This window comes from Notolabrus celidotus, chromosome 17 (assembly GCF_009762535.1).
Source record: "Notolabrus celidotus isolate fNotCel1 chromosome 17, fNotCel1.pri, whole genome shotgun sequence".
In the NCBI taxonomy this organism is placed as follows: Eukaryota; Metazoa; Chordata; class Actinopteri; order Labriformes; family Labridae; genus Notolabrus; species Notolabrus celidotus.
The window spans coordinates 140,564-164,579 of record NC_048288.1 but is presented as its reverse complement, the minus strand read 5'-3'; the positions used below and the strand labels follow the sequence as shown (position 1 = coordinate 164,579).

At 41.4% G+C, this 24,016-nt stretch overlaps 1 protein-coding gene across 4 annotated transcripts in view; it reads left to right on the top strand.

The window, feature by feature from the left end:
• The first annotated feature begins 280 nt into the window (after nucleotides 1-280).
• sclt1 (sodium channel and clathrin linker 1) overlaps nucleotides 281-24,016 on the top strand; it is a 32,147-nt gene continuing 8,411 nt past the window's right edge. Inside the window, exons 1-17 of one of the 4 annotated variants that reach the window (XM_034706699.1) lie at nucleotides 281-396; nucleotides 2,063-2,106; nucleotides 2,319-2,380; nucleotides 7,103-7,155; nucleotides 7,302-7,374; nucleotides 12,041-12,096; nucleotides 13,215-13,350; nucleotides 15,968-16,090; nucleotides 16,291-16,356; nucleotides 19,582-19,652; nucleotides 19,759-19,849; nucleotides 19,965-20,056; nucleotides 20,833-21,010; nucleotides 21,189-21,287; nucleotides 21,549-21,620; nucleotides 22,232-22,306; nucleotides 22,428-22,570. In XM_034706699.1, coding sequence (XP_034562590.1) covers nucleotides 305-396; nucleotides 2,063-2,106; nucleotides 2,319-2,380; nucleotides 7,103-7,155; nucleotides 7,302-7,374; nucleotides 12,041-12,096; nucleotides 13,215-13,350; nucleotides 15,968-16,090; nucleotides 16,291-16,356; nucleotides 19,582-19,652; nucleotides 19,759-19,849; nucleotides 19,965-20,056; nucleotides 20,833-21,010; nucleotides 21,189-21,287; nucleotides 21,549-21,620; nucleotides 22,232-22,306; nucleotides 22,428-22,570 — 1,526 coding nt within the window. In that variant the 5' untranslated portion in view covers nucleotides 281-304. Of the gene's footprint in view, nucleotides 397-1,829; nucleotides 1,848-2,062; nucleotides 2,107-2,318; nucleotides 2,381-7,099; nucleotides 7,156-7,301; nucleotides 7,375-12,040; nucleotides 12,097-13,214; nucleotides 13,351-15,967; nucleotides 16,091-16,290; nucleotides 16,357-19,581; nucleotides 19,653-19,758; nucleotides 19,850-19,964; nucleotides 20,057-20,832; nucleotides 21,011-21,188; nucleotides 21,288-21,548; nucleotides 21,621-22,231; nucleotides 22,307-22,427; nucleotides 22,571-24,016 lie in introns of those variants that run through there. The other 3 variants (XM_034706698.1, XM_034706701.1, XM_034706700.1) reach the window with 3 other exon arrangements.

The window sequence follows — 24,016 nt, the reverse complement described above, 5'->3', positions numbered from 1 at the left end:
AATTTTTAAGTATTTTAGATATAATTATGCCTTTTATAATTTTACCATTGCTGCTGTTTTCTGTCCCTCTGTTATTCTGTGAAGCACTTTGGGCTACATGTTTTTATGTATGAAAGGTGCTATATACATAAAGCTGATTTGAGAATGATGATGATTATTATTATTATTATTATTATTATTATTTTTTTTAAGGTTATCTTATTTCATTTTATTTTATTTTTAATAATAATGATAATTATTAGTTGCAGTTGTAGTAGTAGTAGTTCTCTGCCAACCTGCCTACACCGTCCGGTAGGTGGCGGTAATGCGCATGCTGGTTACTAACCGCCAATCAAATCAAAGAAGAAGACGAAGAAGAAAAAGACGAAGAAGAAGAAGAAGAAGTAAACCCTCTATGTAAGTTAATGCCTATCTGTTGTGTTTTTGTGATTTAGACTTAAATCATTTTATGACAGGTTACACGTTTCAGTGGAATTACCCTCTAAGAAACAACCCAGATGTGTTTCAGTGTTCTTATTCACAGAATAGAGAATCAGTAGAAGCAGAAATAGCAGACAAGACTTAGTTTAAATAAGGGTTCTTTGCTAGCCAACACAGCTACAGGTGTTACGGTTGAAGTCTGGTCCATGTTAACTGGCGACTTTCAGCAGAATGCGTCAGTGGTTGCTACAACAGCTGGATAGCAGGAAGAGAATACGTAGCTGCCCCGAGGAATGCCTTTTTGTCAAACTTTTAATACAATGTCAAAATATTCATACGTTACCTTCACTGAAGAGACTGCACGGAAATATGACCAACTGCATTTAATGCAGAGACAATAGAACAGTGATCCATCACTCACCTTTAATGCAAGATTGTTTTCCATGTCTCAGGTTTTATTTCAACTACATTTATATGATCCTGGACTGTTTGTAGAACTATAAATCACACGGAAAGAATAAGTTGATGAAGTAATTATAAATATTGAACTTTTAAGATCACTGACACCTGAAAAACAGGTGTCAGTGATCAGTGATTAACATAAATTGACTTGATTTAAGGTTCTGATCGCCTATGACCAGGTAAAGAACAGAGACACACCAATCAAATTAAAATTTCTGTGCAGTCTCTTCAGTGAAGGTGAGGTCACTGATAAGTCCACTGTTCTATTGTCTCTGTATAAAATACAGTTGGTCATATTTCTGTTCAGGCTCTTCAGTGAAGGTGAGATCACTGATAAGTCCACTGTTCTATTGTCTCTGTATAAAATACAATTGGTCATATTTCTGTTCAGTCTCTTCAGTGAAGGTGAGTCGGTCACAACTTAATCTGTCCACCTCCTGATGGCCTGCAGCACGTTTCATGTGTTGTTCATAAATTGGACTGATTTGTGCACAGGTATAGACAATAGCATAGCGGATTAATCAGTGAGCCAGTAGTGACGTTTTCCCATCACAAAGAATAAATAAATATTTGTTGATTTGTTTTCTTTCTCAAGCTTCTGTAGATAGGACTCCCCTATGTTGCATGTTTAGTTTAATAGGATTTCGGAGACAAAATGATGTAAAATGTTTTATTCTGTGTAGACATTAACAGGAAAAGGACATTCTTCTCTTCCTGTGTACCGTGAAAACAAACCGGTCGTATATGTTACCCAGAGTAAGGACATGTTTTCACACAGCAAGGCTCCAAAGATGAGTAACGTGTGTATATTTTGACATTGTATTAAAAGTTTGACAAAACGGCATTCCTCGGGGCAGCTATGTATTCTCTTCCTGCTTGCAACAGCTGTTGTAGCTACAGCAACCACTGACGCATTCTGCTGAAAGTCACCAGTTAACATGGACCCAACTTCAACCGTAACACCGGTAATTGCACCCAGTAACAACAGTTAACACATCACTTGGTTTTAAAAAGCTTTGTTGACAACAGGAGTTGTTTGTGGTGTGTTGAGAGACTCTGTTATAAACATTATATCAGCGTTAGTTGCCTTAAAAATCGAAGTTGGCATACTCTGGGGAGTTATAAGACCTGTGTGATTGTTTTTGCTTCCTTACGCACTGTTTGGATTTTCCCTGCACAGAACAGATACCATGGAGACAGAGGTGGAGTTTTTACGTGACCAAGGTAAGGATAGTCTAAATATATAACATGTGTCAACATGCTCTTTTTAGAGATGTGTAGTCGTCTTTATTTTCTGATCAACTGAAACTAATCTGTCAGTAACACCATCAGCATTAGGTCCTCCTTTGTGAATATTTACAGTGTATATCATTGTGTGACAAAACCTGACAGTGAAGCATGATATGTTTGTTGGAACAATGTTTGTTTGTTTTTAGTTCACAGGTTAAATTCTGTTCTCAGCCAGTATCAGTTTGAAAACCAGTCCACATCATCTCAGGTAAACTTCAGGGCTGAGATTTCTCTCATTATTTGCAACATGTTTGTGTTAGTGATTTTTTTTTTTTAGCTTTCTCAAGAAAAGATTGAACAGTTTGTACCATGCAGATGGGGTTAAACTAGAAAATAGCATATACTACTCACAATTGTATAGGGTGTCCAACAAGGGCAGACGATCTCAAATGAATGATCATCGTTGGGAGAAATGTGATGTAATACAAAATTAAGCAACTCCAAAAACAAACGCAAAAGTCCAAGACCAACTCAAATGTGGAGAATGTGCTGCAAGTGACAACAAACAGCAAGCTTCAAATACATAATCAATGCAAAGACAAAATTTACTAAAAAAAGGTGTTTCCAATCCTGTCTGCCATGTCGAACCACAACAGTATAAACTAGGGTTGCCAACTGTCCCGTTTTAGCCGGGACATCCCGTATATCGGTTTGTTTCATACGGGACCTCAATTGTCCCGTATATTGACTATTAACTCTTGTAAATACAGCAGACTGCACTCTACAGATCCTAGATCAGATAAAACGGCAGATCATGTGCCAATCACACTGCCTGTCATCCAATCAGAGGCCCCCTTATGCACATCAGTTGCATACAGCACAAATGCACCAAATCCTGCAAAAACTCTGGCTGTGCAAAAGAACAAAAGACTGCTTGAGTGAGTCAAGAGCAGCAAAAAGTAAATGTGGTGAGTCATACTCCTCTTTTGCATTTAATTTTTCTTTTGCCTGTTTTTTTATATAAAGAGCCAAACTGTGGTTTCTTTGAGGTTTATTCATATTAGGTTACATAATGATACAGTAAGGATTAAAGGGAATATACACACTTTCTGCATTTCCAGTTGAATCAGAATCAGAATATACGCTGAGTTCACACATCATGCTCACACTACCATGGCACCGTGCACCTGTCCCTTATTTAGTAGTGACAAAGTTGGCAGCCCTAGTATAAACGTGAATATAACGCTTGCACGACTTTATTAATGAAGTGGATACCGATGGACACACAACCTTGTTAAGTAAACCGTTGCTAAGTGAGGCTCCAATCACCAACAGATCTCAGATAGCTGTGCAACTAGCCGTAGGGCTGGGCGATAATTCGATAACAATAATTATTGTGATATAATTTTTCTCAATATAAATTAAATAAATGTTCTGTTAAAAAAAAATCGATATATTTAAACCTGTAATTACACCCCCCAACTACTAGAAAGGGAGGGGGTGCTAATGTGCCTTAAATGCTAGTTACCACCCAACAATAGACAGAAGAAGAAGACTGTACAGCCAATCCGGTCGCAGGGTGAGAGGTAGGCAGGGCTTAAAGACGTTCGGAGCTGAGTGTAAACACAGCTGAATTGAGCGACAGCGACACTGAAGAAAACTCAAAACCTAGCAGCTCAAAGCAGAGTGGTTAGTCTGACACTGAGTCGACTCTGTGTTAACTATTAACTTAATACACTTCATTAAATATACTTTCAGGATGTGGGTAAAGGAAGAGCACAGAGACAACTACTGCTGTGAACACGTTTAATGTCCACTGCGACCATCGTCAATCACCGTGATGCATTCACTGCACTGTGGGAAACAACATCACTCCGCTCATAACCCTTAGTAACCTCATAGGGGAGTGCACAGGCGGGATGTCAGGCGCCAAACTCTCCCCATCACCTGACAACTGAGTGTGGGATTAGCTTGAACAGCCCTGGGATGCTTGTAGCCAAGCATGGCAAAAGTTTAACTGCACCTCTGAGTGCAGGTTCTTGCAGCCATGGACCCCAGGTATCCCTGAAGCTATCAGAAATGTGTAGAAAATATACCTTACCTCCCCCACTATGTCCTCACCATTACAGCTGTCAAAGCCAAGGTCCGGCTTCCTTGGCTGCAGTTATTTCAAAATCAGAATCAGCTTTATTGGCCAGGTATGCTTGAACACACAAGGAATTTGACTTAGGTAAACTGTGCTCTCTTTGTACAAGGCATAAGAATAAGACAAACAAATAAAAATAAAATAAAAATAATAAAAATAACATTAGCTATAAACAAAAGAACAACAAATAGGCATGACTAATATGTACAGGCTAAAATAATATGATAAAGTGCAGTGGTGAGTTGCAGAGGTAGTTTCTACAGTTAAAAAAATAGTTATTAAATAATACAAAAAATAGAAATATGGAATTCCGCTTGGAGAATTGTTGCATTGTGTATCTACATGTATATTTACAGAGAGTATTTATCTGACAGGTTTGACACTGTTATGGTTTAGTGTTCATCAGAGTGACAGCCTGGGGGAAGAAACTGTTCTTATGGCGGGTTGTTTTGGCGCACAGTGATCTGTAGCGCCTGCCGGAGGGGAGGAGTTTCTCCTGAAGTCCACTGTCATCTGTACCGTCTTGAGCGGATTCAGCTCCAGATGGTTCTGACTACACCAGAGTGCCAGCTGTTCCACCTCCTGTCTGTAAGCAGACTCGTCTCCGTCCTGGATGAGACCGATGACGGTGGTGTCGTCTGCGAACTTCAGGAGTTTCACAGAGGGGTCTCCTGAGGTGCAGTCATTGGTGTAGAGGGAGAAGAGTAGTGGGGAGAGAACACATCCCTGTGGGGCGCCAGTGCTGATGGTCCGGGTGCTGGATTTGATGCTCCCCAGCCTCACCTGCTGTCTCCTGTCAGTCAGGAAGTTGGTGATCCACTGACAGATGGAAGCCGGCACTGTGAGCTGGGTGAGTTTCTGGTGCAGGATGTCTGGGATGATGGTGTTGAACGCTGAGCTGAAGTCCACAAACAGGACCCTAGCGTAGGTCCTGGGGGAGTCCAGGTGATGCAGGATGTAGTTCAGACCCATGTTGACTGCATCCTCTACCAACCTGTTTGCCTGGTAGGCAAACTGCAGGGGGTCCAGCAGGGGGCCTGTGATGTCCTTCAGGTGGCTCAACACCAGTCTCTCGAAGGACTTCATGACCACAGACGTCAGGGCGACGGGCCTGTAGTCATTGAGTCCTGTGATGGTGGGTTTCTTTGGGACTGGGATGATGGTGGAGCTTTTGAAGCATGAGGGCACTTCACACAGCTCCAGTGATGTGTTGAAGATCTTTGTGAAGATGGGGGCCAGCTGCTCAGCACAGACTCTCAGGCAGGAGGGGGACACGCCGTCTGGTCCTGGAGCCTTCTTGGTCTTTTGTCTCTGGAAGAGCTGGATTACCTCATCTTCACAGATCGTCAGCGCAGTTGGGGGGTCAGAGGGGGGTGGGGAGGGGACCAGGTAGATCCGAGTGTTCGGGTGTGGGATGTGAAAATCTGCAGTAGAAGCTCTTCAGGTTGTCAGCCAGTCTTTTGTTACCTTCAGGATGGGGGGAGGGTCTCCTGTATCTTACTCCCTAATATCATGCTATGCTTAGAGCTGGGGGATTTTAAAAAAAATGTTATCACAGTATATTTGTTCATATCAGTCGATGGCGATAATTATCACAATAAATATCAAATAAGTATGTCATTTAAATGTAAAATCTGATTTTTTCCTCCTGAGTGAAAGTTGAAGAAACCAGACAGTTTGTTAGTTTGTATCTGGATTTAGTTTTCTGATGAACTTCCTGAATCCATCATTTCTGACGGTGCTAACAAGAAGCAGGTCTTTAATGTAAGATGAGATTTTTTGTGAAGTTTTAGTTTGTAGATTCTTATTTTTCTCAGGTTGACATCATTAGCATAATCAGATTTATTCACCCACATCCTGAAAGTGTATTTAGTGAAGTGTATGAAGTGAATAGTTAACGCAGAGTTGACTCAGTGTCAGACTAACGACTCTGCTTTGAGCTGCTAGTTCTCTTTAGTGTCGCTGTCGCTCGTCTCAGCTTTGTTAACGTTACGCTCCAAATGTCTTCAAGCACCGCCTACCTCTTACCCCGCAACATGATTGGCTGTTCAACGCCGTCTTCTTCTTCTGTCTAATGTTGAATTGCAACTAGCGTTTAAGGCTCATTAGCGCCCCCTCCCTTTCCAGTGGTTTGGGGGGTGTAATTACAGATTTATTTATATCGTATTTTTATCGAACATTTGTTATATTTATATTGAGAGAAATGATATTGTGATAATTATCATTATTGAATTATCGCCCAGCACTAGCTATGCTCCTTTCTCAACTGAGCAACAAGTTCAGTATCTGGTCTTCTTCTCTGCCCTGTCAGTTCAAAAGTCTTATTTGCATCTTTTATACAATTTTTGCTTTTGTGTGTTTTTGCTTTGCACCATCTGTGTATTTGTTGAGTGTATGTTGTTAGAGCATCTTGTTCTGGCCTTTAACCGCACATTTTTTTGCATTTGCATCACATTTCCACTGTTGCATTTGTTATGGACTTTTGCACGTGTTTTTGAATTTGCATCATCTGAGCATTTGCAGCAAGCTACCATAGTTGTACCATATATTGCAATGCATTTGTTGATATGCATATCTTCTCCCTCTAAGGAGAAAGTGAACCTAAACTTTGCCAGAAAGATGCACCATTCAGAGTTGCTGTAGTCCCTTAGCATAGGGTTCAATTATTAAGGTTTCCCTTTTAGCAGCATTCCCATGTATGCATGTTGTCATTTTGATGAATGATTGCTTCATTATTTGTACACTGACATGTACTTTTTTATGTTCATAAAGAAATGTGGATAATTCACTTCATTACCCATAATGCTAACCCTCAGGCCCTGCATCTTTTTCTTTGGTTAGCAGGTTGAGGAGGCCAGACGGTCTGAGTCTCATGCACCCTGGATCTCAGATAGAAGGTCAGGCACATGAAAATGAAATCAAGATTTTTTTGTAGTGACATTTCCTCATTCAAGTTGTCATGACAAAACTCTGTTGATATCCGTGGGGATGGAGTGCAGACACATTACTATACATCTTACATCTGAACTGATCTGTGTTTTAGCGTAATGGCTCCTCTGATCGCGGAGTATGATCGGCACATGGATGAAATGACAGACCAGCTGCAGAGATACCAGGTGAGTCATTAGCTCAGGGTGATAAGGGTAGAAGCCATGTTGTAGGCTCCGACAAACACTGTCAAAATTGACATTTTAAACACTTTTTTGACCACCCTTTCCGCCAACGCCTATAGCGCCCTTGTTGCTCCAACGTCTGTCCTCATTTGTGTTTTAACGTTTTAGCCATCGAACAATTTGATCAGCTTGTTTTTTAACGTAGGTAGCAGGATACCTAGCCACGGCTTACACCGGCCTGCCATTAGCAGTAGCCGAGCTAACAGCTCACCTCTGCGTCCTGCGATTCCTGCTCCCGGCTTGCCGACAAAATCTCAGAACTGGAAGGTCGGATCTCCACTCTACACCAGATCCAGGAAGCTGAACATTTCATGGACACAATCACCTTCAACCCATCTCTCACTGACACCACCAATCCCCGAGTTCACGCTGTCCCTTCTCCTGCTGCTGAAGAAGCCTCCCCACCGGTCACCGCACACAGTCCAGCTCCTGCTGTCCCTCCTCCGCACTCCGTCGCTGACGTTTCCTGGACACGGCTCGGGGCCAAGCCCAAGTCTCTGGTCAGCTCCACTCCATCCCAACTGCCCCAACACGGTCATTGGTCCCTGCCCACTGCTGACAGCAGGAGAGGGGCACGCTACTCCCGCGACCCTCCTCACTTTGACATCCAGCTGGAAAATAAATATGACATTCTCGCCATGAATGACTTCCCTCTTCTCTCTGCTGACTCCCGGACACCTGCTCCTTCTCCCTCGCCGTCATCTCGGCCTCTTCCCTCGGCCATCCCCGTGCACTCGACCTGCCCCAGGATCCGCCGCTCCGTGCCGCAGTTAACACCGCCGCCGCGTCGGGCTGCTGCCTCTCCCCTGTCCGCTCCGCCACCTGTTGCGGTCTCCCCCTCACCGTCCTCCTCCGCTCCATCCCCGCCTGAGAGCCGTCACTCATCTCCGCGTCCGCTCTTTCCCCCTCCCGCTCTTATAGTCGGAGACTCCATAGTGAGACATGTCCGTTTCTTCAACGCTATCACTCGCTGTTTTCCCGGAGCCACGGTCCCCGACCTCCTTTCCAGGCTCCCCGCTCTGCTGCAGTCCGTCCCGTCCTCCGTCCGCACAATCATAGTCCACGTCGGAATAAACGACACCGGGCGAAATCACTCAGAATTGACGAAAACGGACTTTAAAAAGCTTTTAAACACTTTAAGCAGCTGCGGCTTGCATGTCCTCATCAGCGGTCCCACTCCCACACTTGGTTGTGAATCACAGCGTTTTAGCAGAATCCTCAGTCTCCACACCTGGCTCCACTCAACCTGCATTTCCCACCAAATAAGCTTCATTGACAATTTTAATCTCTTCTGGAACCGGCACACTTTTTACAGGTCAGACGGCATCCACCACTCCACACTTGGTACCCGCACATTAGCAGCAAACATGCAACACGCCGTTCACACATCAACACTTGCATGACTGTTTGCTTTCCTCTCACACGCACCTCCCCCTCCCTCTACTCCACCACCTCCAAGCACTGTTCCCCATGCGGGCTCCCCCTACCGGCCCCTTGCGTCATTACTCCCATGTACATCATCTGTTCACCCCATTCCCGTCATCACGACAGAGAGGTTTTTTCATCCGGTCACGCATCACTCCCGAACTACATCACAAAAACAAACATCACGTGAACCTGGCAAATCTCCGTCCACTTACCTGATCCGTGAAACTGGCCCTTTTCAACACTCGCTTCCTCAATAATAAAAGCCTCATTCTGAACGACTTCACTACAGACAATAACCTGGATTTCCTCTGCATCACCGAAGCATGGCAAAAACCCCTGGAATACATCATACTCAACCAAACCACCACCACTGGATACACATACATAGACAAACCCCGCCCACAAGGGCGGGGGGGCGGCATTGCTGTCATCCACCGGAAAAACATCAAAACAACCACCATCTCCATCCCTGCTGTCCCATCATTTGAACATCTCATCTTCAAGCTCTCCGGTCCAACTCCTCTAGTCACAGCCATCATTTACCGCCCCCCCAAGCCACATCCTTCCTTCCTCTCTGACTTCTCGGATCTTCTCACTCAACTCTGCGCCATCTCTCCATCTGACTTCAACCTTCATATCGACAACCCAAACTGCAAATCTGCCTCAGAATTTCTAGATCTACTGCAATGCCACAACTTCATACAACACATCAACTTCCCCACACACAGTCGTGGTCACATTCTGGACTTGGTCTGCTCCACCAACATCAACCTGCAACAGCTGTCCAGTCACAATCTTCACATCTCCGACCACCTAGCTATCACAATGGACATCAACATTCCCATCCCCACCCCAAAACACAAACGGACAATAACCTTCAGAAACCTCAAATCCATCTGTCCCACAGCTCTCTCAGCCTCTCTCACCCACATACTGTCCACCTCCCCTCCCCCACTGTCTGACAACCCCCTTGCCCTGGTCAGTTTCTACAATGATACATTCTCCTCCTGTCTGAACAAACTCGCGCCCACCAAAACCAAATCAGTCTCCTTCAATACCTCTGCCCCCTGGTTCACCCCTGAACTCCACGTCATGAAATCCTGCAAACGTCAACTGGAACGACTCAGCAATAAAACCGGTTTATCAGTACGTCACCAAGCCCTCATCGATCACCTCCAACAATACAAAGAAGCACTAAATTCAACCCGGTCCACCTAGTATTCCAACCTGATTCATACTGGCGCAAATAACCCGAAGGCTCTGTTCACCACAATAAACTCCATCCTCAAACCACCCGACAACATCTCCTCATCATTCACTGCTGAAAAATGTCAGTCTTTCCTCCTCTTCTTCCAAACAAAAATCAATATCATCTACAGTAACCTCAACACCTCCAGCACCCCCCCCCCCCCCCACCTCCCCGCCTGTCTCCTCTCCCTCCACCACTAAGCCCCTATCTAAGTTTTTCCCAGGGTCCCCAGCAGAACTACAAATCCTCATGACCGGAATGAAAACCTCCACCTGCACTCTGGACCCCATGCCATCAAAATTCATCAAGGACTGCCTCCCTGCCATCTCACCTCTGATCACTACCATCATCAACTCCTCCCTCAGCTCCGGTTCTGTCCCTCAACCCCTCAAACTGGCTGCTGTTACCCCCATAATCAAAAAACCCGGACTCAACCCAGACAACCCAAGTAACTTCCGCCCCATCTCCAACCTCCCTTTTCTGTCGAAAATACTGGAATGTGCCGTTGCCTCTCAAATTAAATCCACCTCTCTTCCAATAATCTGTTCGAACCATTTCAATCCGGCTTCAGACCCAAACACAGCACCGAAACAGCCCTCCTCAAAGTCACCAACGACCTCCTCCTCTCTTCAGATTCCGGACACCTCAGCATTCTCATCCTCCTCAACCTGACCGCAGCCTTTGACACCATCAACCACACCATCCTCCTCTCCCGTCTACAAACAACTCTACACATTACCGGCACTGCACTCTCCTGGATCAGATCATACCTCACTGACAGACACCAATTCATCAATATCAACAACTGCACCTCACCCACAGCTCCCCTGTCCCAAGGCATCCCCCAGGGTTTGGTGCTTGGTCCCCTCCTCTTTACTCTCTACATCCTCCCAATCCGTCAAATCATCCGTCGTCACGGTCTCCGCTTCCACTGCTACGCTGACGACATCCAACTTTACATCTCCACCAATTCCATAACTGCTCCAACCCTCTCCACCCTGACCAACTGCCTGACTGAAATTAAATCCTGGATGCAAAAAAACTACCTCCAACTCAACTGTGAAAAATCTGACCTCATAATCATCGGCCCCAAATCCCTCACCACAACCACCAACAACTTCAACCTCCCCATCGACAATGCTTCCCTCACTCCGTCCTCACATGTTCACAACCTCGGTATCATTTTGGACTCCCATCTCACTCTGGAACAGCACATCAAGCACATCACCAAAACCGCCTTCTTCCACCTTAAAAATATCGCCCGTCTCCGTCCATCTCTCTCCTTTTCCACCGCTGAAACCCTGATCCACGCCTTTATCACTTCCAGACTCGACTACTGTAACAGCATCTTCTATGGCCTTCCTTCAAAACAACTCAACAAAGTACAATACATCCAGAACTCTGCCGCCCGCCTGCTCACCCACACCCTCTCCCGTGACCATATCACCCCTGTCCTCCAAAACCTCCACTGGCTCCCTATCAAACAGCGCATACATTTCAAAATCCTCCTTCTCACCCACAAAGCCCTCCATAAGTAACCTCCGATCCTCCAACGCCCACCTCCTCTCCCTACCACCTGACATCAAGCACCGAACCTTGGGGGACAGAGCTTTCTCTGTCGCCGCCCCCACCCTCTGGAACGCCTTACCACTTAACATTCGAAACTGTCCCAACCTGTCCACCTTCAAAACACTCACCAAAACCCACCTGTTTAGAATTGCTTTTAACGTATGATTGCTTTTAAATGTATTTTATTCATGTTTTTATTATTCTGTTGTTTTATATGATGTTTTTATCCTTTGTGCAGCGTCTTTGAGTTTTTAGAAAAGCGCTTTATAAATAAAATGTATTATTATTATTATAACATTTACAAGAAAAGAAAAATGATATAATGTGGAAGCTTACTCATGTTACATATGTTTGAATCAACAGGTGCTGATGACAGATGTGAAGGTGAAGTTGGAGAGGGTTGTGAAAGAGAATGAAAGGTAGTAAAATCCTTCTGGTGTCAATAACTCAAAAGATGTTAGATCTAAGGGAACGTCAGATGGAAAGTACTTTTTGACTAAGATCATTTCAACATTGAGCGGGACCATGATTGTATTTGCTCATTAAAGATGACACAAGTTAGTGAGTTGGTTTAGTGAGTTGCTTTTCTATCATCTAATTAAGTGGGCTGTATAGTAGACAAATACAATATACTTAATTGACTGTTATAAGGTTTTAATAATACACTGCCAGTCCAAAAAAAAGCTGCACACTCTAATAGTTTGTTGGAGCATCTTAAGCTTTGAGTATGGAACACATTCGGCGTGGCATCGTTTCCAAAAGCTTCTGCAATGTCACAACATTTATTTCCATCCAGAGTTGCATTCCTTTTCTACCAAGATCTTGTATTGATGATGGGAGGATCAGACTGCTGCACAAAGTCTTCTTCAGCACATCCCAAAGATTCTGAATGGGGCTGAGGTCTGGACTCTGTGGTGGCCAATCCATGTGTGAACATGAAGTCTCATGCTCCCTGAACCTCTCACTCACAATGTGGGCCCCATGAATCCTGGCACTGTCATCTTAGAATATGCCCGTGCCATCAGGGAAGAAAACCTCCACTGATGGAAAGACCTGGTCCTTCAGTATATTCAGGTAGTCAGCTGACCTCATTCTTTGGTCACATAACGTTGCTGAACTTAGACCTGACCAACTACCCCAAGATCCCAAGAACCCCATAGCATAACACTTCCCCTCCAGTCTTGAATGGTAGGCACGAAGCATGATGGGTGCATCACTTCATCCACCTCTCTTCTTACCCTGATGCCCCCATCACTCTGGAACAGGGTCAATCTGGACTTGTCAGACCACATGACCTCCTTCCATTGCTCCAGAGTCCAGTCTTTATGCTCCCTAGCATTGTTTTTTTGCTTGATGCAGGACAATAATCTGACCCTTCTGAAACAGATTAACATCCTTCCTGCGATCACAGGAAATATCCTCTTCTTTCTGTCGCTCTTTTTTGGACGGGCAGTGTATGACTAAAATCAGAAACTATCTGCATTCTCTCATCTTTATAAAGCAGCTCTTTAAATAATGATTCCCCTTTTTTTGCCAGGCTACATGCAGAGTTGAGGGAGTCAGTTGAAAAACAGCTGAATGCCCTGCCGGCAGCAGCAAATGTGGAGAGCAGCACACTGGAGGAGGACCTAATCATCAAAAACCTCCAAGAACAGATCCAGCTGTCTGAACAGGTCTGTTCCAGCCTTTGTAGATTTAGTCCAGTTTAACCTGGAGAATAATGAGATTTTATTTTTTAGATTATTAGTTAACATACTTGTATAATGTAATGATTAAAACACAGAATTCAATTTTTAACTTGTCTTTTCATTAAATAGAAAAATTCCTCTTGCTTTTTTCAAAAGTGATATGTCATATAATGAATGGGCTTTCAATCAATCAGACTATATTAGTAAAGTGCTTTTCATACAATGATATTGTAACACAAAGTGCTGTATATATAAAAAAAAATGTATATAAATAAATATATATATATATATATATATATATATATATATATATATATATATATATATATATATATATATATATATATATATATATACACTGCGTGCACAATTATTAGGCACGTGAGTATTTTTTGTGAATATGTTAAAAACTATGTTAACAGCCGTTTTCAAATTTGTCAGGAAGTCAGATAGTGAATATATTTCTTCAACTGTGTGGTTAAAATGATGCTTTTCAAAGTATGTTGGCTGTATTTTTAAATAAATGCAGAATCTGCAGAAATGAGTGTGACAAATTATAATGCAAGTTGGTGAAAAGAGCATATAACTTGTGAGAATTAAAAACTAGGCACCATTTTAAACGTTCTGTTGATTGAAAATAATAATATTTAGTACAACTTTATTCAAACTCCAACAAAAACAACTGTTTTCTTTACATTTGTTACAAAATAAAACTGTGAAAGTATCACGTGCCTAATAATTGTGCACGCAGTGTATATAAAAAGATAAAGTAAAAATACAAATAAAATAAGAAGACCCCCCCATCCCAAACCAGCCCCACAATCCACTTGTAAGGTTAAGAACATGATATGCAATAATAATAATAATGATAATAATAATAAAATAATAGTAATACAATACATAATAAAATAGAAATTGCTGAGTGAACTGAGGAAACGCTGTCATGATATCTTAATGAGGAAAAAATTGAGGAAAATAAGATGTTAAAACTCAACACAGGAAATTAAACTTGCCAAAAAAATAATACATTAATAAGATAATAAAACACTAAAGGATTAAACCAGTAAAAGAAGTTAACATGCCACACTAAATGTAAAACAGAATAAATATTAAAATACAGAGGTAATCTGTAAAAATCACGAGTTAGATCAAATGAATACCTAACTAAATAATGAAATAATCCACAATAGGTTAAAATAAATAAATGTAAATTATGAATACAAATATAAAATTAATAATGAATGGGCTTTGCACAGAGACCTAAAGCAAAGGCAAAAATCTTGTCTATTTATGCCAAAGGTGGTCTCTGACAACTTCTAGTGTCATTGACTTTTCTTATATACTTTTTTATTCACACCATGGTGCCACTACCTGACAACATCAAAAGGAACAGCTGCATCCAATACCCATTGGATAAGCATACCAATATATATTAGGGGTGCAACAATAAGTGTATCTGTATTGAACCGTTCGATACAGTGGTCACGGTTTGGTACGCCCTATGAACCGAACAATACTATATTATATTTATTTGATCAACTTCTGACGAGGCGCTCTGTGCTGAAAGTTCAGAGGATCTGCTCTCACTCCTCCGGGCTGCATTGTCAAGCGCAGGTCCACTGAACTGCGCACTCCTCCCATATTCATTCAGTCCAAGCTGGTCACGTTTGTTTTAACTTTTCTTCATATGGAAATATATATTTCACCATACCGGGGTCTGCTGGGTTCATATGTTCACGTATGTGTGTGTGAGCGCGCCCGCATGAGAGGGAAGCACGAGGGTCCGCCCCCCCCCCCCGCCCCCCCCCTGGAAGTCAAAGCAGAAGTGATTTAGGTTACCTCTTTCATAGATCAGGTCTATACCTTGTTCTTTTATTTAACAGACTAAATATCTTTGTTATTTACATGACGTCATTTCTGTCTATACACGGTCGCGCGTTTACAATTTTTCTCTGCACTCTGTATCGCGCACGGCAGATACGCACGCAGACAGACACACACACGTACACTCACACACACACACACACACACACACACACACACACACACACACACACACACACACACACACACACACACACGCAACCCCCCCATGCACAGCAGAACATGTGTCAGGTAGTTGCCCCTGATACATTTAATTTAATTTAAAATCTGTGCTTTTGAGCTGAAACAAATGTTGGTAATTTCAATAAACTACAAGTAAAAAAAAGGCATGAACATTTCTCTGTTTCTGTATCGAAAACGTATCGAACTGAACTGAACCGTGGATTTTGTCTATCGTTGCACCCCTAATATATATGCATATATATAGGGTTTCCTCTTTGTGAAGAAATGCCCAGGCATGTGTTGTATTTATTCCTGATTGCTTTCTTAATGGACACAACAAACAGCTGTTTACATCTGTCTTGTTTGTTTATGTTCTGTTAGTGCATGCTCTGAGCTTACTTCCTATTTTATTTGCTGAATGCAAAGAGATGCTTATTTTTTTCTGTCACAACATGGTTAGCGAACAAAAGTTGTAACATAATGACACTGTAGTCAGTATTAATCTCCATAGTTCTCTGTGAGAAGTCACTGAACATGTATAAAATTCTGTTTTCAGGAACGGCTGCAGGCCATGGAGCTATGGCAGACTGCAGCACATCAGCTGGACTGCCTTCAGCAGGTCTACCAGAAGACCATCTCTGATGAACAGAGTCACACTGCTCAGAGACAACAGCAAAGGGTTCCCAAAGATTTTTTTTCCCATTCACTCCCATCCCCTCCCCGTTTCAGCCAAACATATTTAACATTTCACCACTAGATGGAGCCTTAATCATTGAAATAAGGTCAATTGTAGCCGTTTGGCTTTGGTGAATACTTGCTATTAGCATAAAGTAATTACCAAGAATGAATTCTAATGAATTATTCCTTTTTCTTTTTCAGGATCAGCTTGTTGAGATCAAGCAGCAGACACACAAACTTCAAGTGGCCAATCACAGCCTGGAAGCAGTAAGTGAATGTTAATTAAAAGCATGTTGAATTACTTCCTCTGAGATAGTCAAGAGATTCAAGAGCTGAGCATCACTTACCCTGCTTTAGTTTTCTTGTAATGGAGTGAATTTGTTCTTAAAATGCTTTGGTAGTCAGCAAGAACTGTCCTGGTCAGTTTGATTTTTCTTGTTAAGGAAATGTTAAAGCCTCTGGAAACCTGAATGGAGTGTTTAGAATTCATATAGAATATCAAAATGTAATGTGTTAACCATCAACAAAAATCTGAGTGAAAATAAACATCCACAACTCTGAAAAAACTCTGTTCAAAAACTGCTTATTTTACAGATCAGAGCATTTCTTAGGACTGTGTGGGCGTGGCCTAACTCTTTGATTGACAGGTCAAGAGAGAGTTCACAGCCTGCATGTTTGAGCCGTCTGACTCTGAATCTAAAGACTTCAAAACTCCAGAATCTGAAAATAATTAATTTCAAATGGTCTCTGAGTGCTGAGTCACAAAATACTTCAGAATCAGGACTTCTATCATTTAGTAGTTTTATCACTCCGTAGTCTCCGGGGCATCAGGACCATGGGACGCCCGGAGCAGCGGAGGCTGAAGTGCAGGAGCAGGAGCTGAGTAGTTTTGTTAAACATGTGTGCATGTGACTCAATGTTTCATTTATGATTGGTTAGATATTTATTTTGTCATACATATGCAAGTTAACTCTGCCCACTTTAACCTAGTGTCAGAATGTTATCAAAAACTTGATAATATTTCAAAAATGGAAGAAAGTTCAGTTCGGATATTTTAGATATATATGATAGTATGTAAATGTGACTATAAATATCATAGGTAGAATGTTTTACTTGATTTGGGTTACCAGAGGCTTTAAAATGTACGTATAATCACCTATATAAACTATAGTTCTCTTTTTTATAAACTTAGAATAAGTATGTATATTTAAATATGGTGTGGGTCTCACGCCATATTTAAATATAGCAGCTCAGAACGGACAAATCAGACAAAACAGAGCACTGGTTATGCCAACGGCTTATGTACAGCGTGCACACACTGGGGTACATATTAGAGTGATGTGTCAGACCTCTGGTGAAAAAGCATCATGTCTTCTGCAAACCTCCGTCATGTGTCAGACTTCAGATGAAACGGCTTCAGACCAAACGGCTTCAGAAAAAAATGATTTGTTTTATTCCATAAAACGTTAAAAAGTGTATTTTTAACCGTACTTTGTGGTTTAGATCGTCACCGTTAAACAGTATTTACCTGTTATAAAGTGAAGTGTCATAGTGGGCTGCAATGGACTGGTTAATAAGGCCGTAGTTTATAAAAAACTATCGCTAAATATGGTGGAGTCTTTCCTGACATGAACTCAGGAGAACCTGAGACGAGCACAAACCACCAGTAGCTGTGATGCACTACTTCTGAGTACAATCGTTTTTGTTGCAACAGATGAGACCTGAGAATCACTGTTAATACATTGGGGAATGTGTGATGAATCTGTGACTGAAGTAAGTAAGTAAGATTTATTTATAGAGCACCTCTCAAGAACAGAGGTCACAAGGTGCACTACAACAACAACAAAAGAAAAGCGTTAAAAGGCAAAACAGCAATTGCAAATAAATACAAAAACATGACATAAAAACAGACAGATTCAACAAAGTCAAGTGTGAACAGATAGGTCATCAACTGCTTTTTAAACCACAGAGTCCACAGTTCTGAGCTCCAGAGGGAGACTGTTGCAGAGTTCAGGACTAACAACCTGGAAAGCACAGTCCCCTTTAGTTTTTAAACCAGTAAACCCTGATCAGAGGACCTCAGAGTATTGCTGGAGTTATAAAGCTTCACCAGCTCCCTGATATAGACTAGAGCCTGACCATTGAGCACTCTGTACACTGGGAACACAAGCAGAGCACAACTCCTGCCATGTAGTGAACACAACAACAGCTGGCTCACTGAAGCCAGACTTAATGACGTTTAGACTGAGGCCCTTCCATCTGAAGTCTGACACATGACGGAGGTTTTCCCAAGACATGGCGCTTCTTTACCTGAAGTCTGATACCTCAGTCTGTGACCTGAGGATGTCCTAATAGTTTAATAACTTCTTTTAGTCTTTTGCCTGACAGTAACACGATGTTAGAGAACTAACTGATACAAAGGGTTAGGAACGGAGAGGTTCATTCTAGAATCAGACCACTAGATGTCGCTAATATTCCTATTTCTACACTCTGCACCTTTAAATGAATAATAGGAACACAGAACATATTAAAATATAACACAACATAAAAACATATAGTTGGTAGGTAAACAACAGTTATTTTGCAAACCTAAAAGCTGGTGACTCAACAGTGGTTGGCGGCCTCGTGAACACGCACTAAAATAGTTTGGAAGACAAACACAATTACTATAAACTAACTTAATAAAAGTATTTACTCAACTCAGAACAGACAGACAGAAAACAACAGCAACAGATACAAGTGGAAAGGAATGTGATGTAAAATACTTAAAAATGAAATCATGATGATAAAATCAATCAAATAAAATCAGAAAAGTATCAGAAAATAATATAAAATCAAGTCATTACAATAAAATCAATAAAGTAAAATCAGATAAATATCGGAAAATAATATAAAATCAAGTCATTACAATAAAATCAATGAAATAAAATCAGATACAGACCAGAAAAATAAATCTAAAAATAAAATATGATAAGATAAGCTAGAATAAAATCAAATAAATAAAATGATGCTAAATCAATTGTCTTAATGGTAATAATGTAGTCCAGGACTAAAAGCAAATGACTCAAAGTTAAACTTAAGTTTTTAAGTTTACTTTTAAAAACACCCAGAATGCTCGCTGTTTTAATGTCCAGAAGAAGAGGTCCACAGTTTTGGTGCAGAAAACAGAAAGCTCTCTGGCCGGCGCTTGTGAGGGACACATGAGGAACATTTATCAGTACATAGACACACATGCCTGGCATTTAGTGGGGATACAATATGTGTGTTACCAGGGAGTAACATGATATCATGCAGATGCATTTTTTATGAGGGGGCAGGCCTTGTGAACACGCCTCACTGGCATCAGTCACTATGTTCAAAGGTTTTACTTTGCAGTTAACTGTTACTAACCAAGGCTGTCTCAGAGTTGTGTTTGATATGTTTTCTTGAGTGAGTTGGGACTTGAGAGTCATGCCACAATCAGGCCGGTCTTGTGTCTCTTGCCACACACAGACAAACCAGCACTTTCTGAGGACTGTGAGAGAACAGAACAAGGAGATGGAGGACCTACACAGCCAGCTGAGGTAACTGAACAACTGATGCACTGAGTTTCCTAGGCTGACCACTGCATCAAAAAATTGGACTCAAAGCAAAAGCAAGTATTGTTTTGTCCTTGTCTTACTTGTGTAGGCAAGCCAAGGCCGAGTGGAAGACTGCCACAGCAAAAGAGGATGAGATGGCCAAACTGCTCCAGAATGTCCAGGATCAGATGAAGAGACAGGTGAGAGGAGAATCCAAAAATGATTGAATAAAGAATATGTTGTAGAAGAAAATTGGTTGTTCTTTTATCAGAAGTGGAAGAGAAATACATAATGTATATTCAAATCTCTCTCCAGGAGGAGGCTGTGGCAGAGTCTCAGGGCAGAGAGGTCGCAGCAGAGAGAAGGCTCCAACAACTTCAAGCTGCGTTGATCCAGCTGGAGGCCAGGTGAGCTCTTCACAACAGAGTTCTTCCCTTGAATTTACTTTTCATCTTTTTCTGACCCTTTTAAGCCGCTCAACGGAAAATTGACTGTATGCTGCAAGATGACATTGAAAAGTATAAATATATCATATATATATATATCATAATCTTCCACTCCATTAATGCTGATCTGTTGCTTGACCTCACCTGTATACTGGTCATTGGAGACCATTGATTCAACTCTGTCAGGCTGCACCAGTGTTTCCAGTACTGAATTACATTTCTATTTTATTCTTATTGTTCAATGTGGCCATGGCTGCACACTCCTCACGTCTCAAGGGACAGTCTTTTTCACCAGAGGATCACTTTCATTACATAGAGAATCCAAAAGTCCATTCAGCAAAAATACTATCAAAAGAAAGTTGTCTTGATTTGTTCTAAGTGGAGGAGTACTCTTACCAAACCACTTTTCAAGAAGGAGACATGTGGGCAAATGTTTGATGTAGGCTAAGAAATACCAGTTTTTTTTAGAGAAACAAAGATTCATCCTTTTAGTTGAATTTTAAGATGTTATTTGTTATGAAAGAAAAAGTATCATATTAGAGGTATGTGGAGGAATGGGCACAAATTCAAAGCACCTGGCAGTGGATACTTAAGCCTGATTTATACTTGTGCGTCAAATCGACGGCGTAGCCTCAGTCATAGGTCTGAGTAGCTCCCGTACCTACGCAGAGGCCTACGACGCAGAAGTATAAACCTGCCTTTACTGCTATAACTCCCTCTTTTTTCAATATTGCAAGGTTAAAAGCTGCATCCCAGGAGGCAGTGACGGTCAGCAGAGAGCAATCTGTGTGGGAGAAAAAGGTAGGGGAACTCCAGGTGCGTTGCACCACCCTTGAAGAGGAGAAGTATGAGGCCATGGCCAAAGTCCGAGAGAGTTCTCAGGTTGCCGAGGAAGCTGCATTGCAGAAGGACCAGGTGACTACAATCCCTTTTTTTACTCTTCCTAGACTATTCTTCTTCCCCTTATTTTAGTATTTTTCACTGGCAGAGCATCACTTTCAATCTTGATGAGCTGCATAATCCATGAACCATAAAGAAAGAAAGGACATTGTAGAATTTGTTGATGAGCATGTCTTAAATCATATTCCTTCAGGCCCTGTTGAGAGAGAAACAGAAGACAGAAGAGCTGGAGAACACAAAGAAGGGCATTAAAGTGTTAATTAAGGATGCTGCAGTCCGCACCAAAACAGAGGTACAGTTCAGAGTTTACGGCAGACTTTTTCTTGGCACAAAAACACAATACTATAACCCAACAAATTACATTTGAATTTTGAACTTTCAGTCCGTTTTATAACCAGTCAAATACATCTCAGAGTACAAGTGTTAACTTAAGTGTGTGACTAAAATGCACAAGTTCAGTCTCCAACCCAAGTCCTTTTGTCTTTGTTGTCTTTTTTCTTTTATACTAGAAGTTACTCTTCATTTTTCAAATGTGTAACTTTATCTCTAACAGGTGGATAATGTCCGAAAACAGTACAACTTTCAAATCCACCGTATGGCTGAAGAACTGTCTGCACTGCAGCTGGTAAGAGGCACACATTTGAGGCACAATTTATTTAATCATAACTAACTCAATCAATCAATCAATCAATCAATCAATCAATCAATCAATCAATCAATCAATCAATCAATCAATCAATCAATCAATCAATCAATCAATCAATCAATCAATTTATAAATAGATCAATCAATAAATAGATCAATCAATCAATCTTTATTTGTATAGCGCCAAATCACAACAAGCGTTATCTCAAGACGCTTTTACAAACAGAGCAGGTCTAGACCACTCTATGTCAAATTATGAACAGAGACCCAACACCAAGACAGGATAAGACTCAGTCCCCTCTAATCGACAGGACTCAGTCTGATCTCATCTTAATCTACGATGAGCATTGCACCTCACAGTATTTAGCTAGTTACAGCGGAGAGGACAAACTTCCTTTAACAGGCAGAAACCTCGAGCAGAACCAGACTCATGTTAGACAGACATCTGCCTCGACCGAGTTGGGTCTGGAAAGAGGGATAGAGGAGAATAAGAGAGAGGGAGCGATGATAACTGTTATCAGTCCCTTTTTTGTCAGCTGTTTTATTATTTTCATCATTGCCCCTATGTCTTCTCTTTCCACCTCTCTCAAGGAGTCTGCCGACAAAGAGTCTCAGATTCAAAGGTCGATGCGAGAGAGAAATGCGCTTGAGGAGGAGCTAGAAAAGGTATGGGATGGGTTTAGTTAAACGGATATGGCAGTTAACCATTGAACCACAGCTGCTCAAGTCAGCTCCAGAGTTATGATGAATTATATTTGATATGCTGCTTATAGTGTTTTTGTTTTAGGTGTACAAAGAGGGCCTGGCAGAGCCAGAGTTCAGAAAAATTGATGCTCTTCACCAAAGATGTCTAGATGCAGAAAGGATGGCAGAGGACTTGAGCCTCACTCTGCAAAGCACTCAGAACAAACTGAAAAAAGAGGAGATGTGGTAAGTATGATAAAGCACTTTAAACTAATCTGGGTCTCCACAGTCACTCCAATTCTTTTCAACCAAACAGGAAAAGTACTCAGTGTAGCATGTTGGAAAAAATTTAAACTTAAGCAAAACATAATGCAACCATCCTCAGTAAAGGAGAGGAGGATATGTCTATTTGCTGGTCTTTGAGTTTTAAAGTCCAGATGTCACATTTGTGTCAGCTGTGATCAATAGGAATTCTTCCCAAAGTTTGAAATCATAGGATGTGATAAGATATGGTGATATTTTGAAGGGCAATTGTTCTGAGACCTTTGGGGGAGGAACAGACACAGAGCTCATTGAGCAGATATGAATAGAGGAGTGGGATTGATTTGGAAACCTGGTTCTTATAAAGACCTTGTTCTGAATTTTTTAAAACCCAAAAATATATGTGACTCTTGGGTCCCATGCTGTAATGAGCTTCAAATACTTTGTTAAAACTACTGATGCCAGGAGTTTAAAGCAACTATCCAGATCTAAAATCCAGCATCCAATGATTCATTTCCAAATCAAGGTCTCTCCCAGGGTTGCAAACTTTGAGTGTCCGGCTGGGGTGAGATTTTTATGACATGGACCTTATCACATAAACTTACATTTAATCACGCGCAAATGTATTTGATCACACATGGATTTAACGAAATAATGCACAGTGGTGTACTCTGGTTTGCTTGAAGGGAAGCCGCAAAGAAAATCAAAGAGCACTTCCTTTCAAACCTGATACTCAAAGTTTAGAGTTCATTTAAACATATCGATGCATCTAAGACTTAATTCCTGCATTATGGTGAATATTTATGTGACCATTTGTTCTGGAAATGAAATTGTGTAAAAGAAAAAGACAAAATGATAGATATATAAATAACAAAAAAATAATTTAAATCCCTGAAAAAGCTTAAATCTTGTAAAATCTATTCTTCTATTTTTCACGAGGTCTCTAGAGATAACAGCGAGAGCTAAAATAAGGGAGGCTCTGCAGCCTTCTTGTTTTTACTACAGTAGTTAGACTAAAGCAAATTCATTGGGACGCTACCGTACAGCCTAAGGTCATTATTTGGCAGCTACCGGAAATTTCAAGGTGGAGTATTTTCTTTGCCGTTACTCTGAACGAGTTAACCTCGTGTATCAATCAAGCCACCCTAAATGCCAAAACGATAACTGAGCGTTGTGTTTGTTTTTGATAGTTTGGCGTTCATTGTCTCTAACAGAAGTTAATCAGAGTCAAGGTAGGGCAGAACAGAACCCTGTATTTGAGCAGCTGAGTGATCAACACTGCGACATAAACGTTGCACACCACAGAGTTTTTATGGTGTAGTGTTTTGGCCTGAGATTTGTTGGGTTAGGTGAGAGCGTATCTGTCACACGCCAGGGACGTGAGAGTTGGCAACTGTGGTTTGATGTTATTATTACAATTGTGTTGAGTCT